General features: G+C 40.1%; 1 protein-coding gene across 9 annotated transcripts in view; it reads right to left on the bottom strand.

Annotated features, from left to right (window-relative positions):
* mef2aa (myocyte enhancer factor 2aa) overlaps nucleotides 1-27,141 on the bottom strand; it is a 60,893-nt gene that overhangs the window by 8,189 nt on the left and 25,563 nt on the right. For 5 of the 9 annotated variants that reach the window (XM_013910059.1, XM_013910061.1, XM_005729913.1 and 2 more), the window contains 4 exons: nucleotides 23,725-23,928; nucleotides 6,831-6,962; nucleotides 6,629-6,763; nucleotides 5,042-5,264 (listed from right to left, as the gene is read on the bottom strand). In XM_013910059.1, coding sequence (XP_013765513.1) covers nucleotides 5,042-5,264; nucleotides 6,629-6,763; nucleotides 6,831-6,962; nucleotides 23,725-23,928 — 694 coding nt within the window. The remainder of the gene's footprint in view (nucleotides 1-5,041; nucleotides 5,265-6,628; nucleotides 6,764-6,830; nucleotides 6,963-23,724; nucleotides 23,929-27,141) is intronic. The other 4 variants (XM_005729916.1, XM_005729918.1, XM_005729915.1 and 1 more) reach the window with 2 other exon arrangements.

The following is a 27,141-nucleotide window of genomic DNA, read 5'->3' as shown; positions in this document are numbered from 1 at the left end:
TCGCTCCATATATCGGTTGTTAACCTTAACGTGGGAATGCTTTACAAACATTCAGAGACAAACTTACAGACTTGCTGGTTTGGTAGGGAGGCTACAAATACACACAGCCGCTCTATCACGTGAGCACACTGCTCTGACGTGCTACGGTTATGAGCTGAGTTACGCCGTGTCGCAAGTTTTGTGAGGTGCTTTTTTGATATTTAATGGATCGGATTACATTTTTTATTTCTCTCCGATATCCGATCCAGTAATTTACGTCAGTATCAGACCGATACCGATAGGCTACGTAATATCGAATCGGTCCATCTCTACTTTAAAGTCGTTAAAAATGTAGACATCCACTGATAAGTCATCTTGCTTACTCATAGGCTGATGTAGTGTATATGTGTATTGCATTCCTCATCCTCGACTTGATAAACAAGCTGAAAACAAACGAGTTGCCCTCTTTAATCACATATTGAAAATTCCCTCACCATAAACACCCTGGCAGAGCATTTGAAAAAATGTTACAATCGAGGAGGCAAAAAATGAAGAACACTTTCTCTATTTTCCAAATGTGAATATTCTCAGAAACGTAAAAGAAAAACTCACAGCGTTCCTGTTGTAATATTTCTAATTCTACATGACTTAAATTGTAATATTGTCACACTGTATCTATTAACATTTCAGTTATGTCCTTTCGCCACCTCATTTAAAATACATTTGTGTCACACTATTGGCGATTTCATTACCGGTCGGAGACACAAAGACCAACGGTCTTGTGTTTACTGGCTCATTTAGACACGGAATAACCCACCTGACTTGCTTATGTGTGCAATGTGAGTTTGATTATGACTTCATACGTCTGACGATGAGTGAAGGAAATAATTCTTTGAAAATAAGTGAGGATGAAAACACGTCTGAACAAATACACGGCAAAGTTCAATGGGATCCAAGGTAACAGACACAAGTTAAGACCAAGCCTTCAGCATAGGGCATGTCACCGGGCCTTTCTGCTCTCATTCTATATTCAGACTTCTCTTAACAGATTGGTTGTGCTGGTAAATCCTCTCTGACTGAAACCTGTGCACGCTGAAAGCTGTTTGGTTTCTGTTCATTGTTCTGAATTATTAAAATGGTCTGGTAAGGGGTATTACATAAACCCCTGTGTTTACAAGTGAAACATTCGGTTTTCATTTTAAGTTTGGGGAAAGAAAACACTGTGACTTATTGTGTCCAACATCCCACACGCGCCAGGCTCAAGCAAAAAAAAAAAGGGGAGGGGGGAGTCTTGATGAATGAGAAGAAATGATAGAAGTGAATCAAGGGGCTCCAAATGCAGTTTTCCAATAATAGCTAGATGCCATGTAGCCTGCGGTCCTTTTGTTGTATCTCAGCAAACTAATTTGAGACAGGATGTCCCAAGTGTAACTGCTAAGAATGAAGTCAGATGGAATAACTGTTCACGCCCCATAAAAATTTTAGACTGAAGAAAAACTGAAACACGCATTTGACGTTGGAAAGTATCCCTCATTATTCAGCAACTGCGGACATCCAAGCAGCCTAAGATTAATAAAGTAAAACTACAACAAAGAAAAACAACTTTCAGAAAACAAACTCTGGCACCACTGAGCCTGTTACTTAATGACATCTGGTGGGCATCCAAACAAACTTTGAAAATGTGTTTCAAGAGCTTGCAATCATTCAGTATTAATGAAGGCATGTATACAGCTCGCAACCATACTGCATACCAGAGAGCACTCTCCTGAATCCTTCGTTTTCACCACAACTTTCTCACCAGTCAAGGACCAGAGCTTGTAATTAGGTGTTATTGTATGAGCTGTTGTAAGAAGCGATGCACTGTCATTCAGTGAAGTACACACACTACTCAATCACATAAAATGAGGCTTAAAGAGAAGCAGTTTGGTTTGTGGAGGTGTATTAGCTTTCAAGCCATTATCTGAATGAGAAACTAGACAAGAACAACAGATGGCTTATTTTAGAGAGAACAACTGACATTTATCTGCCAGAAAATGTTGCCAGTGATGTTCGCTGTGGTATCGTGCATGCATATACAGTACGTGCGCCTGTAAAATGGAGAAATTTTACACAAAAAGCTAATAAATAAAGCGGCTATCACACTCCAATAGTTGAATGGGATAAAAAAAATTTGCCTTTTGCTTAACTTAGAAAAAAAAGTTTGAAAGTACTTAAAACTATTAAATGGGGAGAAGATATCACACAACACATCTTCCATCTGGCTGCTTTGAAATGCCTCTACTGTGGTCACTGCGGCTACTTGGGAAAATCATAAGCATTTCAGGAATGGTCATCTGACATCAGGGCTAGAGAAGTTAGTCCTCCTCGTAGCCTATGCTCTGCTACACACTTGTTGCAAACAACAGCTGCAACATGCCCATACAGTGCCAAATGCTGACGCCCCTTGGCAGAGGCTCCTGACTTTACCCTGACCTGGTGCCACACCCAAACTTAAAACCAACCGAGCACTTTCTTTTTGGTGGTCTTTAAACTCTGTGACTAAGGCCGAGCCTAAAATCTCTTAAAGCTTATATCCTAGTGTTCTTCAAATTGTTATTACCTTTGATGTCATGCCGTTTGCCAGTTTGCTAAACAAAATAAGGAAAGAGTTAAAACTCCATCTGCCTCCACGTGTCACACGACACTTTTCACTCATGACAGGCTGTCCGGTCATTGTGTACTGAGGACTTAGTGGAATGACATGGCCTGAATACCTACAGGGTTATGCTGGTCTAGGCATCTTACAGACCCTCTCCAGCCTTATAAGGGCTGCCAGGGCAGTCAGGGGGGAACAGATGCACCTGTCAATAGACGGGACGGAAACAGGAGAAGAGGGAACTGTGTAGAGGCGACCAGTTTAAAGGAAACACTGGGTTTATTTACCTGCCCGTGTCAGTAAGACAGCTAATTGCCCCACTCTTTTACCGCTTTGAAGTACAAACACCACACAGGGTTTAATGCTGTGGAACCATTTCCCATCTCTCAAACGTGCGTTTACCAAGCATATTGTGCATGCTCTCTGTTAAGAGGACATGTGTGCCCTTTGCATGCAATGGAAAGACAGTCAAACCAATCAGTCAGTGGTACTGACGACTGTCTTTAGCCAATCACAAATAGATATGCTACTATCCAGCTCATTTGCTAAGCAGGAAGCCTGTTGGGCAGAGCTACAGAGAGCTAATGAATCTCTCCAGGAGGACTTACCCGCTGGGCTAGAGCCCGCACCACTTGGCACTGAAAGGTCTGTGGTATCCAGCATGCCACCTAATAAGATGCACAGAGTGATATGATTAACCATCTGCATCTTTCTGCAAGCTAGCAGAGCATGTGATGGAGATGGCAGACCAGACATGAAAATGTCATGTAGCTCTATCTTCACAGTGCACGAAAGAGTAGAACGTGCTCTGCCAGGGTCCTTATGGTGAGGGAATTTTCAATATGTGATTAAAGAGAGCAACTTGTTTGTTTTCAGCTTGTTTATCAAGTCGAGGATGAGGAAAGCAGCATTCCACTGTGAGGAGGCACGTTCAGAAAACGGTTACTTGTGTAATTCTGAATTTGTGCACCTCTGAGTGATGTTTCACACACATTTAAGCAATGCACTTAGGTCAAAAGAATATAATGCTAGCAAGCCACCAGAATCATCCAAAAAAGAGATAAATGCTTTACAGTTATTAATCACAAGGGATGAGTTATTCTAGAAAATGTCATTTAGTATACCCCCAGTAAACAAGAACATGTTACTACTGATATGTGGTCAAATGTCAGTGAGGCATTTCACACCTTGCTGCATGTGCTCCCATCAAAGGCATTGTAGTGAAATCTTGCAAAAGCCAACCGAACTGACTGAGTCCGACCAGTCATACCAGTACTAGTGTCACTGACATCATTTTTCCACTATGCAGATACAGTAAAAGGTGTAACAATGAGCATCTCAGAGGATGTGAAAAAAATATATCCACCAAAGATCAGATAAGAGGTGTTGAATGACGACTTGACATTAGCTCACTTACCCTGGAGACCATTTTGGACAAAAAGTTGAAAACCATTTGAGATAGAGACCACTCAGAGGTTAAATGTGGACAACCTAGATAACGCAAACCTATTTATGCATATGAAACTAAAGAGGTAAAAGCTAGATCAGTCAAGTTTTCTCTAATCTATCTGAAGTATGCAACATTATTGGCTTTGTCAAGTGCCTGAACTCTGTCATTCAGACATAGGTCACATTTATTGTTTTTTTTCCCCCCCGTACCCTTGAGATGGGACTGCATCTCAATATCTAGCCCCAGAGCTTCCAGCATTTCCGTCCACACTGCCATGTGTGTGCCCCATTCCCACCTCTCATATTCCCTTGCCTCTCTGTGCACCCTGTCCTCATATCCCCCCTGCTCCTGTGTGCAGCCTCTCTTTTTACTTACGTCTCTTAGCCAAAAGTCTGCGCTTGTCCTCAAACGTCTGGTAATGTCTGAACTTTCTTTTTCTTTCTTGGGTTGTTCTGTTGCAGATCGGTCTTAATTGTGAGCATACCAATCCCATAACGTTAACTGGCATGTATTTATTTGAAACAGTAAAAGTGATACATAAATGTTGTTGATACAATTTCCATCAAAGGGGCCAGGATGCTTTTTTACAAATAAAGCCGACAAGTTTGGAAAATTGATTGGATCCAAGATTAATTTGTATGTCGATTCTTCACAACATATATCCCGCTTATAAAATTAAGTGAACTTGCATGCTGCTACCTATTGTCTCCACTCTTTATGCTAAGCTAGGTTAACAAACTTCTGGCTTTCAACTCCATGTTCAACAGGGATATAAGAGTGATACTGATCTCCTCAGCAAATTCTGAAAAGTCAAAAACAGCAATTCTCAAATTTGCTGAGCTACTCTTTTCAAACTATTGCAAATAAAACTTTGATAATATTTCTGATGTTGGTGAGACCGACTCTTGTATCAATTTGGTGGGAAACTGCCTTAACCACCATTAACAAAAATCGAAGTGAGATTGTTATCCACTGACCTGCACTGCCTGCACTGGTGGGCCTCTGGGATCCTCCACCAGAGCCAACATTCCTGTGCAGAGAGGCCTGTGGAGGGGACAGCATCCCACTCTCACTCAGAGAAGCTGTGGCGGCTGCCAGGCCCTGGCTGCCCAGAGTCCCTCCTGCCTGGTACATGGCATTAGGATTGGATACAGGCACTGCCACATGCATGGAGAAGTTCTGCTGAGGCAATGCTGTGGGCTAGAAGAGGGAGACAAACACACAAATATTTACACAGATTACACTAAAAATCCAAGCTCCGATGAGTCTGATGAGTCACTGGTTGTCATGGCATCATTAACAGCAAGCTCCACTTGAAGGTTAGCTTTAATAAACAGATTCACAAAACAGGCAGGCAGGGCAGATTGAAGTACTGCAAAGGAGATCTCCTACATTGTCGGCTTTGTATGCTTTATAGTATACATAACATAATATTTATTCATGGTACTTTAATAAACATTCATAACCATCATTCTCATTAACATCATACATAGAGAATACACACAAATCTTCAAGTAATACCACAACATACACAAATAATAACTTACAAAACCCAAAATATAAAAACATGCTGTCAGGTGATCACTGTGCATTGCAGCAGTCAGCACTAGACACGTAGATTTTCCTTTTGAAACACCATTGTGTAATGTGTTTCTCTGCAAAACACACAGCGGTGGTGGGGACTTGCAACCCAGACATCTACAAGAATCACAACTCATTTGCATTTACCCACAAAGTGCTGACTGTGCAAAGCTTTAAGTGAGAATGACAGGTGGCAGTGAGAACATTTCATTATAGCATTATCCAGTGAGCCAGTTGGGTGTTATCATTAGTTTGTTAATGGCAAAGTGATGCTCTTCATGTCAGGAACATAGAGAAAACAACTGCTTCTTAGTAAGCACTATGTTCTTGCACAAGTCTAATATTGTCACGTGTGATAAGATCACAAGAGATCTGTGATATCTTGAAAGACAGAGCCAGTGTGGTACTTGGAGAAGGGAACGGGACGGTGTAAATATTAGTGCAGTGTAACGATGAAGAGATATAATTTGAAAAGAAGAATGAAAATGTTGGATTATTAAGGTCCTATGGAGACAAAAAAATATTTTTTTTTTTACCAATCGAATAGAAATCTGGATTGAGATGGCAAAAAAAACACCCTTAAATTAAAGGATCTGCAACTGTTTATAATAAACACTCACATTACTCTTAGGGTATTTACTGTAAATTCATTATGTTGAGATAGTGATTGCAGTTTGATTTGTGATAACATGACCATGATACTAGGGTGTAATCTTTCTAGCAGAAGCATGCAACATTTCATCTGTTAATGAAATGTGATCTTATCAGGGTGTGCCAAAATATCAGCGGCAAAACAACTCAACGTAAGGAACAAATGCACACCCAGTAAAGGGGGCATTAATCTTTAGTGTAGGTCTGAAAGAAGTTAACGGAAATCTTCGGAGGGACAACAAAAAGAGGAAAGAGTTAAATGGAGAAAAAAAAGAGCCAAAAATCCGTTGTGCCACAAAGCCAAGCAAGAACATTGCATTTACAGTACTTACGATTTTATGATTTCTCATCATATTATCAAACTCCTCATTAATTTTTTTATACTTTTCTTCTGTGTGAGGAGTGAGGACATATGAGGCATCGGGGTCCGGGCTATCACAACCTCTGTGTTCTTTCTTGTTTAGCGCCTGTAGTGAACATCAACATAAAGACAGGAATCAACACAAAACAGCAGGGGACAAAGGAAGTACTTACACCGCAGCGCTTGTACATTAAATCACTGTCTTCGCTTAGTTTGCCGAAATGGTCATCCATGAGGGGGCTGTGCCCAAAACAGTCATCAGGATCAGGACTAGCACAGTCATTATGGCCTTTGTTTCTCAATTTCTGAAATGAAATTGCACAGTTGAAAAGAAACAATGTACAAGAAGTAGTCCTGTGTTTATGTTGCTTGTTACCTGTTATATACAACACTGTGCAAAAGTTTTATGAACATCAGAACTGTACATTTTTATACTAATGCTTAACATTAGGAGGAAACTGATCTGTCACAAAATAATTCTGTAGCATTACAGACACAGTCAGCCATAAATACATGTCTTCAGTGCTGAGAAAAACAACAGGTCTGTAACAGATGGTATGGCCCCCATACAACATCACTGAGTCAGTCTAGGATCAAACGAAGAGACAGAAGATGCCATAGACTGTATTTATAAAAAAGCCAATGTGATGTCACCCATTGGTTTGTGGACTCATTTTGAAGCCACAGACTAAGCACTTTGGTCGCTGCCATCTTATAGAGGTGGATATGGCTGATAAAGTGTCACATGTCATAAAGTAACCACTCCCTAAAGCATAACCTGCTTTACTGCCACTTTTACTCGGCTAGAATTTATGAAATAAAACAGCACGTTATGGTAAATAAGGCCTGAAACTAGCAATCGAGATCATAATCGCATAGGGGGGAAAAACGCTTACTGAGGTAATAAATAAAGTAGGCAGTAGGACAACTTAATAATACAATAGGATTTTATTTTTGCAACCAGATGAGCACCACCCCCTTGCTCGCCATTAGAAAGAATGTAGGTTTAAGGCACATTGATGCCCAGTTTTTAAATATACAGTATAAATCAGACACTGAGGTAACCCAATTTCAGACAAACAGTGGTGAGTTCCTCAAGATGCTTGAGATAATCTCACAGCTGAATAACTGGAGAAACTCTGTGTAAGGCTATGTCATAGATGTGCTAACATTTTAAGGTCGAATAATAGATAACTTTTTAAAATCTTTGCACTTTTTGTCAAGGTAATCATTCGCAAATGTACCTGCAACCTTTGACCAGTACTGTACTTTAAACCAAATTACATGTGAAAATATTCTACTCTGTTTTTTCTTTTCAGAAAATCAGAAAAACAATTTACAAACACAGTGGGCTAGAGTGTGGAAGACAAGGATAAACTGGAAAAGTCACTTTCACCAATTCACCCTTCACCTGGAAACTCCCTTTTTCTTTTCTTGTATCCATTCCTGTCCCCACAGCCTATGCATGTGCATGGCTATATCTTTCACATTTATTAGAATGCCCTGCACAAAACGACTCTACAGCTGAGCACACCTAGTCTGCAAATTAGTATGGTTGGCACTTGCATACTCTGATCAAAGTTAATGAATGTGCGATTATCAAAAATTGGTTACATATGCTTATTTGTGCAGGTCATTGAGAAATTATAGCAACATAAGGTGGTCCAGTGTGATGTTATAAAGAGCCTATTCTAACTTTAGCGAGGTAAGAAACATGCCATGAAACTAAGCTCTTTTGCTCACTTTCATACAGGCTATTCTCTGCTCCTCATTACAGCTCTGAAAAGCAGTGTTAACAAGACTTGCTGACAGCATGTGACAGTTTGTGATATCTAGGCAGTGTACATCAAAACATGATTTATGCGAGGCTCCCAAGACTTCTCTATCAGGCTGCTGCAGGTCCACAGCAGCACCCTGCCCCATCTTGAAGACCTCGTGTCTACAGGAAGGTCACTGACTCCTGTGGATGTAGGGGTTACAGTGCACACCAGAGGAAAGGAACCTACACACACTAATGAGACCTTACTCTCTTGTTTCTGGTCTTCATCATGCAGCAAAGTGGAAAATGTGTGTCTGTGTGTGTGAGAGAGAGAAAAACAGAAACTATGTGAGTAGGAGTGTGCGGTGCATATGTGCAATGTCTGTACGTTGTGTGTGTGTGTGTGTGTGTAAATGTGGTGAGGGGAATGGGGGAGGGGGGGTTTCTACAGCTGCTACATCCTCTGACAGCGATGTGACAGTACGTTTAGGTCTGTGCAGACAATGTGGCTAACCTAGCAGTTCTCACCACAACCTCAGTGTAAGTCACATTTCCTAAAACCTGGGTTGTATGAGACTCCTGCATAATACAATTTCTCATTAAAACTAGACCACTTTAAACACCCGACTGCTCCTCCAGTTTTCGTGTACATTTTCTTTTTGAGGGATGTATATTTTAAAACCCAGTAACAATGTTGGTATGCAACATGCAATGAGAGAAATTAAGCTGTGCATAGCTGGGATCGAAATGAGGAAGTTCAGAAAGAAAGAAACAACAACAAAAAAACACCCACATCTCTTTAAACGTTAAGTGTACATAGTGCCCAAAGGAGCGCAAGAGAGAGAAGTCCTCTGGATAATGAATGACCAGCACTGTACCACAGATGCATTACTGTTTGGTGTGGTACAGAGTGGAGGCATTCTTCTCATTCTAAGAAAACGCCTTGCTGGTTCATTTCCTGTTTACTGAACGCAACCCCCTTTAGTTAGTGTCCTGAAAGGCCTGTGTTTACTGGGGTTAAGCTATGCACTTTCTCCACCAGTGAGCCAAAGATCTGATCTCAACCTGCTAATTTCAGTTCCAACCTGCCCATTATGGGAATATCTTGGTCGGATTGGTCGGGCACGGCTGTGCGAGATGGGCAGGGTTGCTCCACTTTCACAACAAGCCTGGCCAACCTTCAGTACACCACACCCACTAGTCCAAGCCTTTTAGGGAGGGGTAGCAGAAGCAGAGTGGGCGAGCAAGAACCAAATAGCAGTCAAGGGCAGGCGGGACTCAGATGTGTTTTATGATACATGACACGAGTCACTACAATACATATTATCTTCAAAGAGATGTACTAGAAGGTGTCGTGTTGTGCAACAGTTCATCTCTGTACTGTTCTAATGAATGCAATATTGAAGTGCAAGTAAAGCATGGCTGTAATTCTTTTTTTAAATTACTTGGCATGTTTTCGGGTGCCCCCCCACAGACACTGCCTACAGCTCTCAGTAAACGGATCACTAAATGAGCACATGGCCAAACAGGTGCTCCTCTTCCAAACACCTGTCAAGACCTGGCTCCCCATGCCAGCCAATCAGAGGCATACTCACGGAGACATAGCCATAGCAGGGACCACATGTATCCCTGAAGGCCCCCCAACCACAGACCAACTTAGTTCTTACATGCCAGTGTAAGACGCTACAGGGTTCTGACACGGAAAAGGAAGAAAATACATGATTAGGAAGCAAAAAACCCACTTTCTCTTTTCCGCATTATGAACAGCTTGTTAAAAGCAGCTTTAAAATGTCTCTCAAATGTTGAATCAAGCTTTGGGCTTCGTACTTTTTGGAAAGTATAGTTGGCTGGACGTGAATGCAGCTGAGGCTGGGATTTTCAGTAGCATGTCTGATGAAAGATACGGCCTGTTTGTTGCGGGAGAAGGTTACAAAGGCTATAGACAAGGGAACTTGTGTAATCTATTCACGAGGCCCTGAGAGGCTCACAAAGATGAGTGGGAACAAGGCCAGCTGCTATTTTCTCACAGTGGTCCAAACCTGTATTGATAGAAATTTGGCTCTTGAAATAAAAATGAGGCTGAGTGGCTGATGACAAAACCTACTGGGTCCTATTGTCTGAGAGTGCATCTATAGTAAGTGTGTCCATCAGTTTGCTTTTGTGATACTTCTCTTAAAAAATATTTTCCATTGCAGGAGGCCTTGAAGCTTCCTTGTCCTGAAGAAAACATTTATCCGTCATTTCCATCTGAGCCCTGACTAATAGCCTAGTTGTTACCATGGGAAGCATTCAGCGCAGTAATTGCCTCCTCAGGTTTGCACTGTATGTTCAGCACAGGAAGCAGCAGAGCAGTTAGATCTCACCTTGCATTCCATTTTGATATGATATCAATATAAATTCTCTTTTTGATTCAATTCTGCGCAATGACACGGACTGCTACTAAAATAAGTGAACTTTGAACAGTTTCTGTGTGTCATTAGGCATGACAGATCATCAGTTTACGTCACTATGCTCAATTCTGCCTCCTAGGTTTACTTTTAAGCAGGATTTTCACATTCAACGGGTTAAAAATAAAACCCAAACTATTGCATAAGCCACCTACATCACCTGTTTCTTGAGAAGTACTTTTAGTGAGATGGGTCCAAGCAATTTACTCTGCTGCTGTGAGTCTTGGAAAACCATTTCTTTCTGATGTTCTCCCTCTCTTGTGTCAAGAGAGCTTTCTGCACTTAACTTATTCATGTACTGTACTCTACTGTACATGAATAGAAGGGAGGGTGAAAGGAGAAAGATAGTGGTTAGGTATAAAAGCTAAACTTCAAAACTGTGGGGGGGGATGGCTGAAAGGAGGGCATGAAGAGGCTGTTTCTGCAGTCTCTTCTATTGTGCCTGAATCACGGCAAAAGGCTATACTTACAGTAGCTTTCACTATTGGAAGAGCACCGCCTGACCTATGACTGGTTTACCACAGCTCCGATTCAAGGCCCTCTGTGGAAAGATAGTCTGTAGTTATAAACTGGAGTACATCATGAATGTTTAATTCACGTAGTGTTTGTTCAAGCCTCCCCGTTAAAAGCCATATTTTAACGGGTTGCCGTGCCTGCGGCCTCCCCTCGCCTCATTCCAGCCGGGTATCTTGGCCCGCTTGCCCTGCAGTGCTGTGAATTAGCCCTTGTGTCTGCCGCTACACTAAGCAAGGTAGCGTGCTAATCCTCATGACATCACTATTGTGTCCAGGCCGTTCCATCTAATGTGCTTATCAAAGGGCTTCTTTGAGTGTTAACGTACTAGGAAATCAGCATGGGGAGGTGGCTTATAGGAAGGCTTTTATCTACTAAGGGATATTTCTGCTCTTATATAACATCTTAACAATCTTTCAGTGCCGCCATGTTCCCTTTCCTCTCTGGTGGTGCTGTAGTCTTCACTCAAGGAGAATAAACACTTCCTCAGGTCGGTCTTTAGCCGCTGTTTGAAACTGTCCAGCACTGGGTTACTAGGAATCCATTTTTCTCCATTTCCTACCGCATACTGTGAGACTAGAGCAAGGAGATTTTAGATAAGGAGTCCTCTGTAATTCCCAGACATATCTTGTTTAATCTCATGACCATTAAACATTACAGAGTGGAGTGATATCAGGATATGAGACTGGATTCATGTCCTTCCTTTAGCACAGTCCATTGTCTAGTTACTCAGTGGACAGGAAGCGCGAACAGGAGGGGGCAACTTGACTGCCTACATTACACTCTGACATTGTTCTCTTGCAGCTGTTAGAAAAACAACATAAATAGTGAGATTCAATCCCACCTGAAAGTAGTGACAATGGAAGACAACAATGATCTAAGGCCTCAAAGTCAGTGGACCATAAGTCGAAAGTGGCAATGCTTGTTAAATAAAATCGTGACAGACAGATAGACATCAGGCAAACCTCTTATATTTTACTGCAAATGATTACCTGCATTTAGTTGACTAGATTCCCAATTTAATATAGTCCATTGATTTTACTGAATGAGGAGTAATTGCTGTGCAGTGAGCAGTCCCTTCAGAGCTTTCTGCTCTGAGACTGTGGTGAATGACTGATGTGACAAAGCTATTAGCTGCCAGAGTCAGAGAGAACAGTCTCAATCAGTGGACTGCATATTTTCAGTATAGACAAGAGGGAATTAAACTACAAATTGAGGATAAAGGCAAACCAATGTCATCATTATCTACAGATTAAAAAGAATGAGAACAAGCACCCTGTGCCCACGTGAAAGTAGTGGCACACATAAAAACTGAACAAACTCTAACAAACACAAAATCCTTCAAACCATTTCAATCTCAGGCTCTTCATCTCCCTCTTTCTCTGGTCATTGAGTGGATCATTAGCTGTCAGAGCCATTGAAACCATACCCCCAACCCTGAACTCCCATTCCTGCTCGCCTCTAAAATATTCATAAGGACAATTAGGAGTTCCGATAAGGCGAGTACGAAGGGCTGGGGGGCGTGCGGCAGAGAGGGCAGGATGTGCCAGCAGGACGTCTGTTCTGCAACACTCTATACCCAGACCACAGACCTGTCCTCATCAATCTGAGACACAGCAGCCTCCCTCTTTGCTCCCAGTCAGGCCGGGCAGTCGGGGGGAAGGTGGCACTGTGCCAGCTCACCCCCCCCCATCCCAGCAGGCTTTGCTCTGTCCTCGCCCCTGGGCAGGAGGGGTTGGCTGCACAGCATGCACAATAGGAGGAGGGGGGCACAAGGGCAAAGTGATTGTTGCACGAACTAACTCACAGAAGCTGTTTTGAACGAAAGCAAGGTCACTGAAGAACATCGAGGGTGGAGTCGATGGCTTGAGGTTCTACTAATCTTTATCATAACTAGTATCGCTGTTGATCTGTAACTAGATCAAACCAAATTAGGCCAGCTTAGTGTATGACCTATTTCATGTGGTTCGTGCCACAGTTGATGACAGGTATGTGGTTTGAGCTCAGTTTTGAGGCACTATGGTACACAGAATTTGTGTTATTTGCTATGAAATATATAGTAAAGTAAAATCATGACACCACAAATGTTATAAATAAGCAATTAAAACTAAAAAAAAAGGGGGGAAAAAGGAAAACAATTTCCTGCTAAATAACAGGTGAAGGAAACATTTTTAGAGTAAATACATGACAATAAAATGTTGAAAGAAATCATGTCCATTACGTTGAACAGAAAAAATAAAATGTCTGATGACAAAGAAATCTAAGTTAATTTCTGGTGAATAAATTCCAAGGGCAGCTATGCCTCTGCAGTGACTTTAAAAGAACAATTCACAGAAAGCTGAAGACAGATTGGGATGCTTTGATGCTAGGTGCAAGAAAAAAGCCAAACAAAGTCAAAATGCATAATAATGCAATCTATTTCTCAACAATCGATCTAACAAGTTTAAAAAATACCATCTAAGCACTGGTGCCAAAAAACATGTCCATCAATAGTTATCTAGGCTTTCTGAAGGTCTTTAAAAGTTCTTCTTTGGGTATCTGCTGCGTACTGACTAATTTTCAGTCCAGTCCTTATACCTCAGCATTTTCAAAAGAATGCACTTCTCTTTGTTAAACCACTTAAAACTGACCAATGAGGCAGTCAAGCATAAAAAAGACATTTAATTAAAGGGTTGAACCACTTTGTGCCTACACATAACAAAAAACTAAACAATTTTATATTACATATATTTTGTATTTTTAGGCACTTTGTTACTAGCAGCCTAATGTAAAAATATTATTTTATTAAATCTATTAAAAAATGCCAATGAGAACACAGTTATTCCCAAATATCTGAGGAAACTGGAGATGTGGAGGACATCAGAAGACATAACAGGCCTAGAGAACTATCCACAATAGATGAAATGTATCTGAAAGTATACCACACTTTACTGTCCTGAAGAAACAGGTGATTTAACAGCTCTGTTTTTGCCTTATATACGGCTCATGTATGTTTGAACATGTTTCAATAAACTTTACACCTATTTTTCATTTTCCTAGCAAAATTAAAAAGACATTTGTGGTGACGCTACTTTTTCACAAAAATCAGATAAAAACAACTTTTAACACTGAAATTTTTTAATGAGTATAAAAATATAACTCTCTCCTTAGTTAACTGAAGTGTGTTCAGTTGAACACACTTGAAACCCTTGAGTCCTAGTAAGCTCACTGGAAAGTACTGTTTAGAATAAGACAGTGTCTTGTGGTCCTTGTTGTTGTTGTTGTATCTCTTTTCATTAGATGCTCACTAAAAGACCCTCCGTTTGAAATGACACATATGCAACGTAGTTGAGAGGGTGGAAAAAGAGCTCTGACGTCAATGAGGCACGACATGAGCCAAAAGCAAAAATCTCTTAGCAGTAACCTGGTAACAGGAATCGCATACACACACAGCCGAGTCATAATAAAACAATGAGATGTAGTACATGATGGATTTAAAATGCACAGAAAAACAGTGCAATTCAAAAGACAACTACAGAAAAGGGATACTGCTGGTTACCCAATAATCAAACTACATTTCAAGATGCCATTGGGTAACAACTACTTAAAGTATCAGTTCCACAGCAGAGCACACGTGTTAGAGAGTCACCTATAGCTTAACCATATATCTGCATGAACATTGCAACATCTGTTTTATTACACTACAAAAGAAGACTGCTGACCTTTTTTCGCTAAAAGCCCAGAGGAAAAGGAGTCCTTGTCCTATAAAAAGTGGCACTTCTGAAACACAGCGTGTTGCTCGCAACAGAACCATTAATACTGCTCGTTGTGGCACGAGAAGGCCTTTCAGAAAACTCTCATCAGACTCCTTCGTGAGAGATATGAAGACATCAAGTGGCATAAGCTAAGTACTTATTTAGATAGAGTTTACTTTTACACTTTGCCCCACATTGGGTATCTCTACTCTAAATATACTGTAGACTCTCTGAGGCTATAAAATTTATACCCTCTGTTGGAACTATAAATGTATCAGAAGTATTCTAGTAGTCCAAAATAAATCGTCCGCTTTTACTATAAAATGTGTGAGTTTATTTTTATCTCATCCCACTGCACTAATCTGAAAATAACTTCTTATCTTGTATGTATATAACAGTTAGTATGTTGGCTCTGACACTCAACAAAAGTTAACTGTAGAGCCGACCTGGCCGGAAACACAGGCCCAAAGGTTAAATGTCTGCCCTCAGATACAAAACCCCCCCCAAAAAAACAGTCTGTGCACACAGACAGGAAGAAGTGCATCATCTTAACAACACTGTTTGTTTATATGTACGCCAAATGAAGAGGCGATAATGGGATTTCAGAAATACTAATTAATGGCTGCCTTTGTTGCTACATTATCAACCTCTCCAGAGACAACAGACTGACTGACAGGTTTCATATTTATGCGGCAACAAGGAGAAGACACTAAAATAAAAACTAAAAAAATAAATACATTTTCATTATTACAATGCAGTATCACCGAAAACTTCTATTAACTCAAAACAAAAACTTCCAAAACACAATAACATCATATTTAGGTTGGTCTGCAGTATTGTATGTGACCTACAGTTATTAAGTATAAAAAATAATTTTAATATCACTTCAATAAGTCATAGAAGCCCCAAACTACATGTATTTTTTTTTCTGTAATATTAAAAATGGGCTGGCTGAAAATTTCACATATATTGAAAAGCCCTGGAAAATCAACATCAACCCAATAAATCTATGTCAACAGCAATGACATTTGATTTAGCTTAAAAGGGATATCTCATCACTGCTGCTGTGAGGTCTGTGGCGAAACACCAAAAAGGATGATGATGGTGCAGATAAAGGGTAAAGTAGAAAGATACTGGTGAAGGGCTGAGGCAGATATTGAGCTTTGCAGAGAACTGAGAATGAAGTCATTAAACCAGTCTATTTATTTATTCCTTTAAATAGCGCTCATTGCAGAGAACACAGCAACTTGTGCTTGTTTTGCCTCTTTTCAGACAACAGGGAAATTCTGTCAAAATCAAAACATTTTCACCGGCATATCATATATATATATATTTGAAATATCATTTATTATATATCATCATAATATATCATATATTAATGTATACACATTACTGTAAACACACCAGAAGAGTATGGATACTACCAACTTACAGAGAGAGCAAAAGAGAAAATTAATAAATGAATGCTATGTCTTTATGTTTTTCATGACAGCAGAATATAGAAACACTTAACAGCAAACTAAAAAACAAAACAAAAAAACATACAAAAAAAAAACTTTCTGCAGAAATGAAACCAAGACAATGAAAAGTCTTCAAACATGCATAAAAACTTTGACTGGTGTCAGGTACAAGTAATAATCCAAACAACAATTAAAACTAGTATTACTGAGTGGCTATCTGTTCACTTAATATAGCCACCCGACACTTAGCACAAACATTGTGTTGTTGAAAATAAAATTCTATACTAATTCAGTTCTCCCCAATTCTAAATTTCAGTTAAGTAAATATATCTGTGTAGCTGAACTTGAATGACTTAATGTTACAATTGCAAAACTGACCATATATCATTCAAAATACCACCACCCGTTTTTCTAACCTGGAGAAATTCTCTCATTTTCCAAACAGAAAAGTATGCTATGTGTGTTAACTTGTTGTGAAAAAGACTCTTTTTCATCGGTATGAATAACTTTCATAATGTGTACGTGTGTGGGCAGCACATACCTATTACTATATTACTTAAGTGACCAATGAATGAACAGTGCAATAACTGCAGTATCCACCAAACACATTTTGTAGCCTATGAGATAATACCTGAGAGATAAAGAAACAAGCAAGTATCGTAGGGCTAAAGAAAAAGCATGAATAGAAATAAATAATCATTTTATTGCCCTTAAAATATGTTTGGATATAAAACTTGTGGATGTCTAAAAAGAAATTTATATTAATGTGTTTTTTTATTTAAACACTGTGACATAAAACATAAAAATCTCACTACCACATTTCTGTCACACTATGAAATTCCTGAAGAAACTAGAATTTTTATCTCTCTATTGTCTCCACTAATCAGCCAAGTTGCAGCAGAAGTTGCAAAGAAATTCATGCTGTTGCAGTAAAGCTGACTTTTAATCTTTTCAATTTGTGTTCAAAAGATTTCAATTACACGTGTCAGAAATTGTGTGCTCAGACTGCTCTAAATGCTTGGTTTTTCAAAGGGATTTTTTTTAACTCTTAGCTCTAATTGACATCAAAGAAAGGTGATGGCCTTAATATAGTCTGCTTGCACAAGACGGTCACTTGGAAGTTGGCTTAATTGAGCTTGTTTCAGACCAAGGGGCTGCACCAAGGCCCACTAGAGGGTAAATCGTGAATAAGGAATGATGTAAATCTAGAATAAAAGTGCAGAAACAGAAACGAGCATAATAGGAGCACTTTAAATTATGACCATGTTTAGTGAGGTTAAAACTGTCCTTGACCTTGAACTTCTATTTCTAATCAGTTCATGTCTGAGTCCAAGTGGATTTTTGTGCTATATGTGATAAAATACTTCCAGGTGATCGATTCTAATTATTTGCAAGACTGGGATCGACATGAGGTCAGAGACCTTGACCTTTGACCACTAAAATTAAAAATTTTCAACCCTAACTTCAGGTGAGCTAATCCCACCACGACTGCCGCCAGTGCAGACGCACGAAATATAAATTTCAATCTACTGTTAGCTAACATTTCAAGGTCTCTCTATAAACGTGAAGCTTCTGTCAGAGTTGTTTTCAGTTTTATTTATTTGTCATATGCAAGTTAGCACAGGGTCAACATTGCAATGAAATGTGTTTGAGTTGTGTGCAGTATGTATTCACCTGTTAACTCTAAATCAAGTATACCACACTTTACTGCTATTTTCTGAGATGTGAGGCTTTACTTTTATAAATTAAGATTCATTTTGAAATCAATACGTCGAGATATAAAAACATGCAATTTCAACAGTGCATGTTGCTCAGCAGCAATCTACACGACACATAATTGGCAAGACATCATCTTGAGTAAATCATGTAGCACTAATAGCAATTTAAAGCACAATTATAAATACACGCTCAGGACAAGCTGCCTCTGGTACTTGGAGTAGTTTCACCAATTCACTCTGATATTCAAGTATTTGTTCTTGCTGTTAAAACCAACACAAATAATCTGCACAGCACAATATCCTAGACAGACTTCAGAGTTGACTGAGTGCTGATCTATTAAATATTTGCAAGGCTAAAGCTCTTTTCTCTCATAAATATTTGATCAGTAATTCTGGTGATGAAGGGTGAGAACAAATTCAAATGCAATTTGTGTTGGGCTTTTTTTTCCCCATGTAAAACAAATAAAGTATTAAACAAAGCCGGAGCCACAGCCTGACTTTGTTAACACATTTGCTAAAGTAATATATTTTTTCAATTTTAATCTGAGCACCTGATCTGATCTCTCTGATCAGCTCTTTGGAAATTATTTATTCTGTCAAAAAGAAGTCGTTCAAAGATAAAAATCACAGCTTTTTCAAGTGTAGTTTGAAGCGTTCATTTTTAAGAAATGTCTGTAAAAAAGAAGCCTTCTTTGAGTAAAAGGACTCTCCGCTATTTCTCCACTCTCATAAAGTAATAAATAAGAAATCGCATTCACTGAATGGAGGCTTAAGACAGTTTTCTGCTTGTTCTTCCATCTCTCTTCCTTAATCCCCCCATCCATACACCCCCGGCCCATTCCCCAGCCTCCATTTCCAATGAGCCACCAGCAGGAGGATAATTGATCAATCATGCTAATTGAAGAGTCTGGACAGCTAGACCACCATAGCAGATGTGCCAATTTGCATTCATTAGGATAGAAATGAGCCTTAATCACTGCTCAGCCTTTGATTGACGAACATAAATATCTCCTGTCTGAAACTCCCGGTGCCCATTCAGCCCAAAGCTTTTCAAGGGATTCATTCTATAACTGGTAATAATATTTATTTTGCTTTGAGCTGTAAATCACAGAAAAAAAAACCACTTGCGAGGCACAGCTCATCACTTAATGCAATGATCGTCTCCATCATTTAAAGTGTAACACGCAGAATGAGGAGAAATTAAACCTTGAATTGTGATAAATGCATGCGTAGCTTTTGTCGTCGCGAAATCTACAGCACACAATGTGTGACATTCAGTAATGGTCAACATTTACATACCTTATTAATACAGCTCAGTTTATGACAAAAGTTCATAGTGATCATGAAATAAAGCCTAATGGAAATTACCTGATAATTCTGTGCTCATTTCCTCTCACTGTACTGGTCTTGTGAGACGGGGGGACTGCTCGTTCATAAATACAGAAGGAATTGTCCCTTTCTCCCCGAGTCACAATAACAATGACCATCTCTCTTTATTATGAGTATGATAAGCAGAATTTCCCTATGAATGATCTCACGCTGTTTATTCTCAGAAACCATCAGGGTAAAAGACATGAAAAGGAGCGCTAAAAAGTCACTTCTTTGCATATAGCACTCTCCGGGTATTTAAAAGGTATCGGTATTTCACTCCGAGCGCATTCCTGAAATTTGATTATAGTCTATTCACAACCTTGATTTCATCAGATTAGAATTAAGTGTCAATTAATGTTTATTCCATGTGTCTGCAATTCTGATTAATGCTAACCTATACCATATACCTTAATTGCATCGAATTGCTTAAATAGGGGACAGATTGATGCCAAATTATGCCTGTGAAGTTAATATCTTATTTCAAGGTTTCTCCTGGAGAGACACAGGGATCTTTCTGTGTGCAGAAACACAGCGTGAGGTTATAGCAGAGCACAAATCTCATTAGCTCCACAAGCTGAGACGAGAGTAAGACTAAATATTATTAGATTAATCTAATGACTAACAGCAGCATTTTCATTTGTGGAATAAACAGAATTCAATAAGTAACACAATAGAAACAACACCATGGAAACTTCATTCAGGAATACCCGACTTAGTCCACTGTTACATTGAATAACCCTAATGCATGAGAATACGCTGAGACAACATGAGCTATAAATGCTAAATAAGTCGTCTTTATTTACAGTAAGAGACATTGCTGGTAGTCACTCAGGCCATGTGATTCTGGGAAAATTATTTATTTAACAAATTAAAACAGTAGCTTGTATAAAAACACCCACCTGTCTTTAATAGTAAAAGCGGTGAAAGGTTTGTTTGATGCACACAGGTGAATTCATAAAAAGACAGATTTTACACCACTGCTCACCCTCGCCTGGAGTGACGGTAAGGTTAGCACATGCAGACAAGAACTACCAAAACACACACACACACACACAACCAGGGTAGAAAAATCTGAGCCTACTGCTCTGCTTTGGACTGCGAGCCAAGTTTGAGACAAAGTCCATAGCCCTCCACTGGGTTATCAAACTGTGGCCAAGGCATGCATCCATCTGTGGAAAACATGGAGACTGTTCTCCCACACTGCACAGCCCAGCCTTTATCTACAGATGGTACTACTGAGCAAGAATGTGACCTTTGATTTGGTTTCTCACATGGAAAGGTCTTACCAATGAAAAGTGGGTGAGCATTTTTCTTTCCTCCAAAACAGGACAAATGAGCACATGGCTGTTTTTATAGCAAAGACTTGTTTAACACAATTTAAAAATTTAGATAAGTGTCCCGTGTAAGTGCCCTCATGTGAGGCCTATTTCAGTAGATAAATGAGGAAGGGGTGGATTCTTCCCATTATTATAAATGCATCAGCTCCTCTGTGTAGTGTACAAGGATTTGTACAGCTGTGGTGAAGCACAAAATCTGGGAAAGTGCTCACCAGCAAAGACGGTCAAAAAAAACAGCTGAAATTAGGCTTTCTCTTAAAATATGATCAGATCTGAGCGGGAACTTGTTGGACTGGAAAATAAAGCCAGCACAGAAATGCAAACAAAGCTGCAGTTCCTGAAGTGGCCACTTTTACAGTGGAAGTAAACACAGTTTTGGCCTCAAAAGCTCATTTTCCCCTTCATTATGACTGAAACCTCTACATCACCCTATCACAGTTGAGATAGATCCCACCCCCTCACTACCCAGAAATGATTAAGAAAATGGATGGATGACAAACTGTTAAATGTATGTATTATGAGCTGTTGACAGGTGAGAGCCACCCAGGCAGCTAGTTAGTGAAACACGCCTCTCCACTGCATAACAAATAACACGGCTCAGTTGTGGATAATTGTGTTAAATGCAGGGGCGGATCTACTGGGTTGGCATGTGGCTTAAATTGTAACACATGCATATGTGTAAAGAAATGGCTTTGATTTTGCCACCCCATCTGATTTCCATGCCACTCTAAGAAAGTTTCTCTAGATCCACCCCTGGTTGAAAGCTAAGTGAAGTTCTAGTAAGTTCTAGTACGTTTGCTAGAATTAGCAAATAACTTAGCAATCCATCAAATATGGTCATTTCTGGCTAATGATGATGATTAAAACAATGACAGTCATAATGCTAAAACTGGCACATCAAAACGGGAGTTCATGGGTGACGTCACAGTGGCTAGAACTATCTTCTACATGTATATATACAGTCTATGATTGGGTCATAGCCTCCACACACTATCAGGCTCCTCAGACACAGCTCTCTGAAGAATGAATAGTGAGACAGTGTGTTGATGCTGTTAAGTGGACTGGGTTGGTTACTTCAGCTCTGTTTCACATCTGAACCCTGACCACACAGCTTGCAGGCAGAGGGGCATTTGTTATAAACTGCAAAGACGCTGGCCGAGTGAGCCGGGACAACGGTGGCTTGTTCTCGCCTTTTATACAGAGGGGCAGCTTGATGGGGTCAGCCAGCAGTACTAGGTGGGAAAATCAGCAGGAGAACCAAAAAATGTACATTCCAATTACACCAAGCTGTTCACATAAACATACATGTGCAGACCACAGATAGAGAGCGTGGTGTGGATTGACCCGGCTGATACGTGGTGAAAAAAAATCCCATGACTCTCAGTGCAAGGTGTTTGCGGGAAGTCTTCGTTGTAATAAGACAGCCTCCAGAGTCACAGCAAAAGCAAAACTGTGGTCACTGTTATGTAAGGAAAGTATTTATGTATTTTTTATGCAGGTGAGCCCTTGCTCTGCTCTGAGGGCCCCTGATGGAGGAGTGACTGCATGAGTGTACGGATGCCAGAACACTCTTGTGCAGCTCTGCCAAGCAGGTAATTCACAAGCAGCAGCAGTATAAATAAAAGATAATGGGCCACAGCTGACTCCTTTATGCTGCATGTAATTTCACTAATTCCTCCAAGTGAAAGTCTTTTTTAAACTGGCATTCTTGATTTTTTTTCTATCCATTCTGGCCCATTTTAAACTCTTAATGTCTCTTAATAGTGCAGGAGTAATAAAAATGCTATATGTTTTAGTGGGCAGGTGGCAGTAAAAACAGAGAATTGGGATGTAGCAGTTTGCATGGTCTATTAAAAAGTGTCTTGCTGCAGAAAATTATCATCTAAGTCTATTTCAAATAATAGCAATAAAGATTAATGGGCAACTTCATACTGAGAGTGTGGATTCCATCAATAGGCATTAACATACATTGTGTGTGCTTTCATCTAGTCAGAATGAAGATACCGGCCTCTTAAAGCAGATCTTGAATAAGCTGAGAAACCACACATGTGCCAATGCAAGATGTTTGGAACAGGATGTATCCCTAATTATTCTCATTTACTTTGGCTTTTACGCTTTTGGCTGACAGTTTTGTATGCTGGCATAACAAGTGGCTTACTCTTCCGCTAGTTGCTGGGCATGCAGGAGCTGCCAGGAAACCCAAGTGCTTGTTGAGTTTTATAAAGCTGTATGGAATGTACTAAACACTGTATTTCTCTGAAAAAAAATACTGCAGCATTGGGCAAGCTAACTGTGTGTACTGAGGAGTAGCCAGAGAGCTGTGCCTTGCAGGTACAGTATCTATGGGAAACAAGGTCAGCAATGGTGGTCGGCAGCTACTGTGTGCATGAGTGTGCAGAGACAGGTTTTCCACGTCAGTTGATGGGCCTACGAGAAGCTGAACTTATCAGAGAGTGCAGACCTCCTGTGCCCTATCTGAATGGTGACTAGAAGGAAACTGCTATTTGTTCCTGACAGCACTTACAAACCAAGCCAATGGTTATCAAAGAATACATACGTCTTTTAAAGTGGAAGCCAACCAATAAAATAATTTAGCCTGCATAAACCCGAGGATATGTTTTGTATAAAAAAGCAAAAGGAAGATAAACTACATGCTCAGTGTGAGGTTAAAATGGCATGGTGTGAAAGAAGTTTTTTATTGCAAATTAAGAAAGCGGTGCTTGCTCACCTCTACAATGTCAGAGTTGGTTCTGCTCTCGTGGGGCTCGTTGTACTCTGTGTATTTCAGCAACACTTTGTCCATGTCTGTGCTGGCGTACTGGAACAGTTTGTTAGAGCTGTTGAAAATGATGAGGGCGATCTCACAGTCACATAGTACGCTCAGCTCATAGGCCTTTTTCATCAAGCCAAACTTCCTCTTTGTGAAGGTAACCTGAGGAAACACAGAAAGCAGCCAACGGAGAACATTTTTATTTGTACACACAGTTTGGTTTAATTTGCACTTTAGCATTCTCATTACAACGAAAAGCTGTAGTCAGCAGTTGCTGTGTGATTATTAGTGGTAAAAGGGGCATTTACATATTTTTTTGAAATACATTTAAAATCTTCACGTAAATGCAGAGAAGTACTATCAACAATAATAATAATAGCCACTGTCAGTGTTGTCTGTAAAACTGCTAGATACTTCTGCATTAAGCCCTGTAAGCAGCGTATAATCGATCCAGGTGGATCTTATAAAGGAATGTTTGTATGTAAACTGTCCATGTGCTAAATAGCTGATATTGCAACATAAATACAACACTTGAGTGAACTGCAGCAGAGATGTATAGTAGAAAAAAAACATCAGAAACAAGCATGGTAACACAAGATAAGAAAGGCAACAACACTGCTGTAAACAAGGTGACAGATAACAAATTCATTTCTGCTTTAGTAACAACTGAAATAACATAGTGCATATCTGAAATGTCTAGTTATCAGGCCAGAGGTCAGGGTTAGAGCCACGAGTCAGCGAGCTGAGTCAGAGCTTTGGCAACAACAGGGGTCCATACATTACTGTAGCCCCTGTCTCCATATACGGAAAGCTATCTCTGTAGTGCAGCATAAGCCTTGTAACACGAGCCCTCAGATGGGACTTTGGGTCATACATCACTCCAATGGTAACGCAACCCTCTGCAAAGTGACTTTCTGTCCTGTAGCTCTGCAGCTCTGTCTCTGTGGTCACTCACACCAATTCACATGTGTCATTATGTTACACTACCTCTTTACAGTAAGCTACACTCATTTCTCAAACTAAAAACATTATTAGTGAGGAAACTGGACACAAATACAGCCGTTGTCTCGCTTGTGTGCAGAAATCTGTTTTGGAAATGCGTTGCTTTTTTTTAATCTGACTTTTCACAGCATATGTCTTGTCAAATTGTGGCTTGAGAATGTGCTAGTAAAAGCTGCGCTCAGAGCTTTCCGTCTTACAAAGCAGTGCACGGGGTCTATATCCTCCATCAGTTTTACTGACCTACTAAGAGAGGAGTTGAGGAGATGAGCTTGCTTTGTTCAACTTTAATTGGTCACAGCTCGCGGCTATACCCTCATTTTAACTGGTATAATGCAGTATAATCTTATGTGTTGCATAGTGTATGTGTAACCGCTAAGGCAGCGGGGTCACTACAGCTGTGATAAATGAATTTTAAATCTTCCACGCTACAGGTAATTACACTGGATCATTATTCCTGTTATAGACACACCGGAGCCTGTCCTGCTGTCATTTTCTTTTCACTGCACAAATTTTATTCAAGCTCATATGACAAAACAAAATTCTAACATGAAATTTCTTAAAATCACAAGGTTTAAGTACAGGAGAAGCTGAACCAAATAACATGTTTCCTTACAAATCACAGTTACAGAGTGTTTGAGTGGGTTTGGCTGACAGGGGGGAAAAAGCATTTTCTCAAGATGGACACACAGTGGGGGATCAAGCCGGAACCAGCCTCTTTCTATCTAGTTGGAGTTGTAACCACCTGATACTAGTCTCCTCTGATTAAACACCAGCGATGCCCACTCGCTCATTTACCCGCTTGCGTATTTGTTTGCCTAACCAACTGGAAAGCAGCGACTGTCACGCGGGAAAACGATTAACAAATTGTATGCTTTTTAGCAGATGAATGTGGCTGTTAAGCCATGGAGATGTCACCTTTCAGCAGGAAGCGCAGGATGAGATGCTGAGCGAAGACTTTGTTCCACCTGGATGCATGGCTGTGCTGAGTGCAGAGCTGCTGACCCAGGCATCGCTTCATTTCAACCTCAGCAGCAGTACTGAGACCTGGTCCTTGCCCCAGCCACAGACAGAGTAACTCTACAAGGGCTAGCTACTGCTCACACTTCCATTAAAATGTGACAAGCATATTATTCTTCTGTACATACACACTTAGGTTATTTTGTAACTGATTGCCCTATTTTTATCCTTTTGTTAGAACATGTAAGACGTCCATCTAAATTTGATGGGTCACAACGCAAAGGACAAAAAAAAACAGAAAAAAGGTTTGGGGCATATGGACCAGCATTCACAAATGCACAAACCTCAATCCACCCCCATCATTTCTGGGGTGACTGGTGCGACAGTGGAAAACCACAGACATCCTTGAGGTCAAGTGGGAGGTTCAATGGCAAAGCTTTCCTATGCTTCACCGAGTCAAATACACCCACAAACACACTCGATGCGGTTTTAGCATTTTTTCGAATCGCTCCTGCAGTAAGATGTGGTGCAAATTTAGTCTAACTCCCTGACTAATTCATGTAATTCACAGCGACAGGATTAGCCTCAGTATTGTAAAATTCTACACGACACTGTACCAGTGCATCTTACAGTTTTTCACAAAAGTCGTATGCCGTGGCGAAAAAAGACAGGCCACATTTAAACTTCCAACACATTTAAGTGATCCCAGCTTTCTAGGCTTGCTAAGGTCATTTTAACAGCTCACACAATACCCAGCAGATCAGTGAGCCTCTGCCACACTGAAAACTCTCTGATGTTTTAAGAAGCTCTCTCAAAGTCTAGATAAAGTAGTAATTCCACTCTCAATTCACACTTTCTGCATTTCTACCTTCTTCCCAAGAGCCCCACCACCACAACCTATGTTTATAGAGCTTTAATTGAGGTAGGTAATTTACTTTTTATTTTTTATATTTTTATAGCAGACCAAACTAAATGCTGCTGCAGTTCTATCTTTCCCTAAGCGATAGCAAGTTCAGGTAATGGGGAAACCTTCTTTGGAATGGACAAAATCATACTCGAGGGGTAAATTTAAAAAACTGCATATGAACGGCAACAAGTAAATTTGGTCTCATCAGCAATACAGTGGCCTGTTTGTTAAAAATAATTATAGACCTGCTTAGCTGGTAAAATGCAATGGAAAGTTTAACTGCACAACGTATAGACCTTTAGTGTAAACATACAAGCATGGGTCTGTCACGTTTTACTGCTGTATTTGGTTTATGTTTTATTGTCTTCAACATTCACAAGACAGGCTCTGCCACGGAAACTTGTGTAGCATATAACAGCATATGCTACAACAAACTCCAATACACACATTCACACTGAACTGACTTGTCAATCAAATGGTCTATCAATGTCTGTCCGCAGGCAGAGGTG

This window comes from Pundamilia nyererei, unplaced genomic scaffold (assembly GCF_000239375.1).
Source record: "Pundamilia nyererei isolate P.nyererei 1_Seehausen unplaced genomic scaffold, PunNye1.0 scaffold00035, whole genome shotgun sequence".
NCBI classification, from domain to species: Eukaryota; Metazoa; Chordata; class Actinopteri; order Cichliformes; family Cichlidae; genus Pundamilia; species Pundamilia nyererei.
This window is presented reverse-complemented; position numbering and strand designations above follow the sequence as displayed.